The following is a 9,000-nucleotide window of genomic DNA, read 5'->3' on the forward strand; positions in this document are numbered from 1 at the left end:
GATTGAGTATAATATCTCTATAAATATATATAAAATCGTAAGGTAGCAACGCAGCGTATGATATGATGCATTTTCAAACTATTCGCATCAAGTAATTCGATGTTTTATGATACGAATGCCACGACATTAGGACGAAGGAAAAGATCTAAGTTAAAATGAGCTTGGATTTACATTTGTAAAAAAAATAATTAAGTATTTTTTGGTTTAGTTATTTAATAAAAGATATTGATATTTATAACCATAATGGTTTTATTAGTAATTATAACTTATGGCTTATCATCTAACCGGGCTATATAATAACACCATGGTGTGTGTACTCTATAGAGAATGTATCCAATGTAGAATATTAGATATAATCTGGCTACTTTAGCATAATAGTACAGGTGTTGTAGTCAGCTAATTACCATTGGTCAAACAATAGGTGATCCCTCATCTGTTTAAACAATACACTAACTAAGCTCAATGATGATGGCCGCAAAGTGGCTAGATCGCCATCATATGTTAAACTAGACGTATTTGTTTATAAACAAATATGAAACCTTAACAAATAAAACTAAAATCATATTACACTATCTAAACCTGAATAACGTGTGTAAAATTATGGTCTTTTAGTGATAGACCATCAATTCGCCGACTGAGACCGGTAAGTTTCTGTGTAGTTTGAATATAATGATGTTAAAATTTTACTAAACACTAATTGTGACAAGTACATTCTTTATATTTCTGCTAAGTGATACTTAATGTTTAGTGTTTAAAGGGAAATATGTAATGTATGCCATGCAGTAATTGACAAATAGTCGACTAAAAGTAACAATTAACGAGAACAAGTTTACCGGATAGTTTCCGGAAGGTTTATAATATCTACATTCATGAAACACACTTGAGTAAAATTAGACTTGACAAATATTCAGAATGCGTAAGTCTTCAAATACGTCCAAGGTTTTCAATGAAGTTAGCTGATATATTATTTTGGACTTCCAATTTAAGCGCTGAATATTAACAGTTTTGACTTAAATTTCGTTACCTTAAAGTGTGCATGATTTTGGTACCGTTAATTAATTTCACATCAAAAAATATTGCGGTAAAATGAAAGTGCTTTTTAGAACCGCTAATACCGAAACATCTATTTATTTCTGATTATTATTGTGGTATTAGATAGACATGATTTAAAATTTTTGTCTATCATACGGACAGAGTTCAGATAAACCGGTGATCAGACGATTTAAATAGCGCACGTGATGACGACAACAGGCAAACGTCATCAACAACTCACCGCCGAATTTTGGTTCATTATTTTTGTGATTATGCCAATTTTATTTCTTGCCTCTATCTGAAATTGTTGCACAATAAAAAAGTGTTCACGAAATGTTTGAGGTATACGAAAAAGAACATGTACTTTTTTTCTAATCTCCAGGAAACTACATTTAATTGAATAATATGTTTTAATTTAAACTAAAAACTAGCGTTTGATTGCGCGGTTTTGCCTTCAAAGTAAATATGAATACATCATTTTAAATGATACATATAAAACCAAGCCAACATGGTATATAAAACCAAGCCTATATGGTATATATAAAACCAAATACTCGAGTGTTAATATGATGAAATTATGTAGTGAGGCCGAAGATAACAATTTATAACTTCTTGAAGTCTATCGACAGGATGTTAATTTATCAACTAATTGCTTTAAAGCAAACGATTCCTTGTTTCCTTGCATATATCAAGGATGACTGTACAAAGATAATTCATTTCCTCTATAACTTCATTTAATCGTTTCAATAGCCACTCTCTTGCACATTATTTTCATATTCTAGGGCGTTAGATGAAATGGCTTTATCAAGAAAAAAATCGGGTGTTTACTTGCGTTTCCGGCTTTTGGTAGTAGCCATCATTGTTGTGTGTGGAATTCCCTTCATCACTCAATATCGTCAACCTGAATCAGAGGTAAGGTTAACTATTTCTATAGCGTTGTGGTAGTTTCTGCTCCTGCTTAACGCTCAGTATAAAGGGAGTGGGACGACTGGTTAGCATGCTGTTAGCATGATGGGACTGGATCGGATATGTTGCTTGGTATCTTCGGCAGCATGTTTCTGAGATATAGCACTATAAAAAGGGCAAGTGTTACACTATACAAGAAGACACATTGTGAACATACTGCTGTCATCCAAAAGACGCACCACACATTTCATACACGTTACACACAGCATACATGAGAGTTAGTCCTTACATGACCCTTGCTGTTGATGGGACATAAATAAAAAACAATAATAATTGTAAACTGCTTCATGATACTAAAGTAGTGCTCTCTGTTTATTGACACTACTTCTATTTAATAAAAGTTGATTCCATCGCTATCCTTCGTAAGGGGGACATTTTTCTTATCCATAATTTGTAGAGTTATTCTGTGGATACATAAAGATAATAATAAATTTGGACCCATAGTGTCAATGATGAAATTTCATTATTATCAAACATCGATCTGTCAAGTGGACAGGGATATATCAACCCTCGTGTAGGATTTGGTTGGCCAACATTATGCAAACCTAGCCAAAAAGTTATACTAGGGTTGGGATGTACCCGTCCATTTGATACACAATCCTTTGTAAAATACTTTCAAACATAATTTATCATCATGATACACGTACGGATTTCAGGAAGCAGAAAAACGTAACATTAACGGCAGTAATGACACTTCATCAACGACGACAGCAAGCATGGACTTAACGCCAGGGAAAGAGTCGTCGCTATCGCCAATCACCCAGAAAGGGTTTGAAAGGGTGAGCATTGATTACGTCCTATTGACAGCCAGGGTAATTTAAGGACGGTCTCACGGGAATGTGGCATCTTGCGTGTGTGAAGTGCGAGGTGCGTGTTCTTGGAAACTGCGGTGTATTCGTGTTGTGTCTTCTTCTTGTATTGTGGAACTCTTGCCCTTTTTATAGTGCTATAAAAATATCACTGAAATATGCCACTGATGGCATCAACCAATGCACTCCACCCGATCACTACATTTATGCTTTGGTATACTAAAAACGGTCGAACCAGTCGTCCCACTCCATTTATGCATTGGTAAACACTTACAATAACTGTTTCAGGGTTTCTCCTTAAAAAGCACTATAAGGGTTGTACAAAAGTTTATAAGAATCTTTAGCTATATGATTGCTAGTAGGATTCGTAAGTTTTCCGAAGAGTAATGCGTATTGATAGCAATACACCTGTATACAGTGAACTACCTTATTTTCACAAATATTCGCGTAATTTTGCGAGGAAGATCAAACGCAAAATACATTGAACACGTCTTGATCGCGAATTGATGTATTCGCTGTATGTATATATTGACATTGATGAAGACTCGTAAGATAATATACGCTAAATTAAAGTGGTTTGAATTTAAAATAGACAATTTTATTGCCTCGGCACTAGCACATTTTAATTGTTTGGTTTGTTTCAGGTCACGCTGGAGACTTTCTCCAAAAGAGCCATTCCTAAGGAAGCGTTGACAATAGTAACGGCTTACTTTGACATAGGATCTTTCAAGAAAGGTCCTGATATGACATTCTCACCAGACACGTACTTAAATTGGGTAAAGACGTTTAAGTACCTAAACAACTCGCTAGTTGTTTATACAGACTCGGCGACGTTTCGAGATAATTTCATTCAATTGCGCAAGGGTATGGAACTTAAAACAAAGATTGTTTTAGTGAATAGGACGCACTTTTGGACTTTTAGGATCGAGGATAAAATTAAAAAAATATTTTCAATGAAAGGATATCCTAAACATTATCCAAACACAGTCCTGTCGGAATATTCATGTGCTCAGCATACGAAATATGCGGTGGTTGCTGACGCCATTAGAAACAAATACTTCAACTCACAATATTACGCATGGCTAGACATTGGCTATTACCGTGATCTTATGGACTCAGAAAGATATTTCACTCTTTATGCATTGGATGATATCGATGAGAGTAAGTTATCTGTTAACCTAGTATACCCCAAGGTATCGTTAAGGACGGATTACAAGACAATTGTGTATAATAATATCGTTTGGGTGGGAGGAGGTATGTTTATTGGAACAGCCGACGTAATTAAGGCATTTGAGAAGCAATATAAACAGGCTGTGATGTTTCTTCTAGAGAAACAATTGATAAGTACAGATCAACAAGTCATTATGTCAATGTACAGTCAACAAGGTCGAAGAGATTTAAATGTGACAGTACCACTCCAGCTACACTCCCGAACAAAGGACGATGTCAAATTAAAGAATGCTAATCCTTGGTTTTACCTTGGATACAAATCATTGATTTTCACGTAGATATGACCTTCAGGCAATAGTATGTTCCTCATCGCTTTACGTAATATTAAATTGTGCCATACTATTTAACATCGGTTTATCCATTTCTTAAACTGTGTGCAGTGTGTTGTAATGTGTGGATGTTTTGTGAGACTGCCGTATATTCGTGTTTTGTTGTTTGTCTCCCTGTTATAGTGAAACACCCCACCCGGTCACATTATACTGGGTGAACTAGTCGTCCCACTTCCTTGATGCTGAGTTATATTCAGGAGTTAAAACTACCACTGGTATAGACAATGGTGTGTCTCGGCTAGGGGAGAGAACCTAGAGCCTACCTCACCGTCGTAGGCGTTCAACTGTGTGCCAAATATGAGGCGATGTCAACGGAGATGTTACGAAGAACAAAGGCAGGAAGAGAAAAAATAAACAAAATTCTAAATCTAGCAATAGCCTTCTTTTACAATTAACAGATACAATACTAACACGTTACATGCAAGGCAAAAATAAAATGCAAAAACACAAATTACATGAAACCCTAAATTCAGAGTTCAGTTAAATTCTATTTTCTATTAATCGGATGGCATACCACATCATGTAGTAGGTCTACACAAACATTTTACGCTTATGCTTATAGTGCATAGCATACGCGTAAAAGTACAGACATTGTCAATAGTGAAATGCTTTATTTGAAACAACTTCAATAATTATTAGAAATAACGCCAAAGATTTTATTCTAGACTGTGAAGGATAGACAGCATTTACTTAAAAAATGTTCAAAAGACACATTTAAAGAGATTTTCTTTAATTTATGTATGTACTTAAATCAGCTAATAAATTGACATATGAGTTTATTGGTGTTGACAGTTATTCTCTTTGTCTTACCTGTAACCACAATGATGTACGAATATAAACATTCCAGGTCAATTATGACGTTAAATAGTTGCTAAATAGCGTTATAATGCCATCATTACCTTCCTATTCCAAACTCACGTCAATATGTAAACATGTCCCCACCATTATTTAGTTAAGGGATTAGAGTCTGCCGAGTTTCGGCGGTGATTCATCTGATGAAAATGAACACAACAATGTTTATTAACGTATTTACGTATAGATTAGTTAACTAATAATACATGATTCTAGACTACACATTGAACCATGCAGGTAGGGCGTTATAATTGTACCTGCTGCCCCCATTGTTTGAAAGCAAAAGGCGATTTTTACAAATTTGTCTTTTCTCTTGTTCTTAACGCTCGCCCCAGTGAAGAAGGTTAAGGGTTATTACCCTTGCCGAGACATATACTCACCGTATGGTAATGACACTGGGACTAGGTACCTCTGAAGCGAGAGTGAGACAATCTGATACCCAGCTCCGGTGTCATTACCATACGGTGATACTGTCAACAGGGCACGTATGTTTAGCGACATCATCCAAACATCTAACCAATACATCGAGGTTTTTCGTGAAAGAATATCTACACCTACATTGTACCTATGTATATAAATGCGTGTTTTATTCTAAATGTATCGATGAAAATTGTGAATATCATAGTACAACAAATGTAAAGAGTTAATAAAAATGAAAATGGCGTGTTTCTAGTATACCGACATTACTGGGAAAAAATACAAGATAGAACTCATCTGTAGCGTATACTAGTCATTACGTAGGCAAAGACAAAGCGACACTTCACTCTCCAGATACCATCTTATCTAGGTTTAATGTAAATATGTGTCTAATCAAAGAGGAATATGATTTCAACATGTATTTATCATAAATAAGTATTTTTAGATGTACAGCATTTGTCCTTAGTTATGTACCCGTGGCCGGTCGAGACCAGCAATAGGATAAATAGAGGTTACGCAATGAGTGGTTGTTGAATATTGAATTTATTCCACACGAGTGAGTTATTTTTTTAAAGTTACAAAAGACACGAGCTTTAGCCAGATAATCATCAAGCCATTACCGTCAAGATCAAGTTTGTTTCATACACGTTTAAAATACGAAACTCGTCAGTAAAATTCTAGTCCGGCAAGATGTATAATTAGTACTAAAGGTCAGTTAAACCTGTATGAAAACGTCACGTATTTTGACACAATGACCACGGCGCATACGCTTTCCAACAGCAGTTTTGGACGTCAAGCGGCCATCATAACATAGAATGACGTCATTTGATTATTGATGACGTTGACAATGATGACGTGACACTGGGAAAGAAGCAGTTCGATCAAAGTTCACCGTGTCAGCCAATCAGAATGCGTACAGAGTTTATACCACGTGTGGTATAAACAAATTGTTAATCAACAGCTGCAGTGTTTATTCAATGTCCTGAGAGTTGAATAACACCCCCTATTGTGGTAGAATTCTGTTTCTTAATTCTTTTATAAGTTTGATCTGGATGACATCCAGACAAAGGGTCGATGCAGAAACTTTTTTTATTTTTTTTTTCCAATTTTAAAAATCAAAATACAAATTGATTTTAAAAAATAAAACTGTACATTAAATTGTAGATGTTGTAATTAAAAAAATAAACACTTAAAAATTATAATTATGTATTATTTCAAATTGAAGAACTTATTCTTCCCCGATCCCTAACTGTAACACATACATCACCTTGTCTGTCTAGGTCTCAATGTACCTGGACACGATGTCCACCTGTAGTGGACACCGTGTTCACATGTAGTGCACTCCGTGTCTACCTGTAGTCTAAATCTTGTGCACTCCGTGTCTACATGTAGTCTAAATCTTGTGCACTCCGTGTCTACCTGTAGTCTAAACCTCGTGCACTCCGTGTCTACCTGTAGTCTAAACGTAGTGCACTCCGTGTGCACAAGGGTGTAACCTTTATTCTTTCATACCTACGGGTGTAATACTGGCTGGTCTAGGGCAATACACTCATGCCGACTGAGGCTGTATTGCATGGCTACCCATGCAATATAGCCTCTTGACGTCACGGCGTCAACAAAATTTCTATTTCCTCGGTAAAATTTTAACATTTTTTCACAAACTTGACTGGTTTTACTATCAAAGATGCAAATAACGGAATTTTTGTTGAAAATATTACGTATTTTTTTCATGTATGAAAAATTGACTTTCAGCCACAGATTTTATCGAATTTATTTCAAAATGGCGGGATATTATAGTTGCAATTAAACGTCGAGGTATGAAAGAAAAATACTCTTTCATAAGTGGATATGAAGGATAGGGATTTTCTACCCTCGGGATCACAAAATGTTGCAAAACACTCGGCAAGCCTCGGGTTTTACTACATTTTGTGACCCTCGGGTAGAATATCCCTATCCTTCATATCCACATATGAAAGAGTCTTATAGTCTACTACCAACTGTAGTACTGTATAAAACAACGTATATCAGTGTAAAAACTGTCTCTCTAGATCCAGATTGACACTTAATTTTGTTATTTGACATACCAGTACATGTACATACTGTAGGTAATTAAATAGACTTTACAGATGTGAAGTGTATCAAAGCCATTGGCATTTAATTGGGAACTCCTTTGCATTGTTTCATCTTAATTATATCTTCCATGCAGCCCCAATTCTGAAATTGTAGTAAGTTTTTATGTACATGTGTTTATGTAACGTCAGACTTAATGTGTTACAGATCCAGCTGCTGCCAAAGATATAATAACATAATTAACTGGTTTATTTCATAAGTATTCATTTGGCCTTGGAAATTCATTATTACAATCTTTTGATATCAAAAATTTATTGACGCTATTATTTGGAGACTATAAAAAATGAGATATGATATTTTAACTGTATTGAATTTTACCTCAATTGGTCAAGAAAACACTTTCTTTTGAACCACCAGCTGTTATGCAACCTAAAGATATGAATGAACTATGTATCATACTATATTTTAGATAATGATAACATAAAATGCCATGTCTTGAGCAAGCCTTTAAAGGCATAGAGTTGTAAATAATTTCAGATAGGTCCATAGTGGTCTGAAATGGCCTATACATGTTACTAAACCAAACAGTGTGCTTCGGACTTCATTACCATTAATGTGGTCATTTGGTAATTTTTAGTGCGATGGTGTACTTGTACTATAATTTTCCTTGTTGGGGTTGATTGTCTGATGATTCTGTTGTACATTCCGCTTTGGTGAAGATTCCAACAGCTCCAGTACGCGATACCGAAAGTCTGAGTCTGCTATACCGATTAATAGCAAGTTTTTCCGCAATGATTTAGTGATAACACACAAAACTTCCAAAAACATGTAATTAAAATATACTTATCACCGATAATCTACTATAAATTAACAACAGTGACATTACACAGTACTAAACGCGTTTGTTTTGTGTAAACTTCAAGCGGCGTATCATACAAACTCTTGCATCGGTCACAATATTTCAAGCATGATATGATCAACTTTGGAAACTTCCGGAACAATACAATGCAATTCAGGTTTATATAGTCAATAAAAGAAAGTGACGAAACGGATAACTTTTAGTACCGTGTGACCATAGACCACATTTGCTGCAGTTCTAATTAATATTTATAAAATTACACAGCTTTTGCATAAGAGAAACAGAATGAAAAACACATTATAAAATATCAGTCTGAGTGTCTGAGCTCTAGATCTAATGTACCCAAGAAAGATGTTCTAGCCTGATATCAATATCAATATGATAATAAACACACTTTTATGTACCTGGTAATTTCACATTTGAAGTTCTGATGAAG

The 9,000-nt window shown here is 35.2% G+C and overlaps 1 protein-coding gene across 3 annotated transcripts; it reads left to right on the top strand.

Moving 5' to 3' along the window:
• The first annotated feature begins 484 nt into the window (after positions 1-484).
• LOC138331628 (protein HtrL-like) lies at positions 485-5,143 on the top strand. 3 transcript variants are annotated; one of them, XM_069279347.1, is made up of 4 exons: positions 485-643; positions 1,815-1,944; positions 2,655-2,777; positions 3,452-5,143. In XM_069279347.1, the coding sequence occupies exons 2-4, from the start codon at positions 1,828-1,830 to the stop codon at positions 4,313-4,315; spliced, it is 1,104 nt and encodes a 367-aa protein (XP_069135448.1). In that variant the 5' UTR covers positions 485-643; positions 1,815-1,827; the 3' UTR covers positions 4,316-5,143. The 3 variants fall into 3 exon arrangements, with proteins under 3 accessions (XP_069135448.1, XP_069135449.1, XP_069135450.1); XM_069279348.1 differs by lacking the exon at positions 2,655-2,777 and having other exon boundaries at positions 491-643; XM_069279349.1 differs by lacking the exons at positions 485-643; positions 1,815-1,944 and having other exon boundaries at positions 2,776-2,865.
• Positions 5,144-9,000: the final 3,857 nt, after the last annotated feature.

The sequence above is a fragment of the Argopecten irradians genome, chromosome 9 (assembly GCF_041381155.1).
Source record: "Argopecten irradians isolate NY chromosome 9, Ai_NY, whole genome shotgun sequence".
Classification (NCBI taxonomy): Eukaryota; Metazoa; Mollusca; class Bivalvia; order Pectinida; family Pectinidae; genus Argopecten; species Argopecten irradians.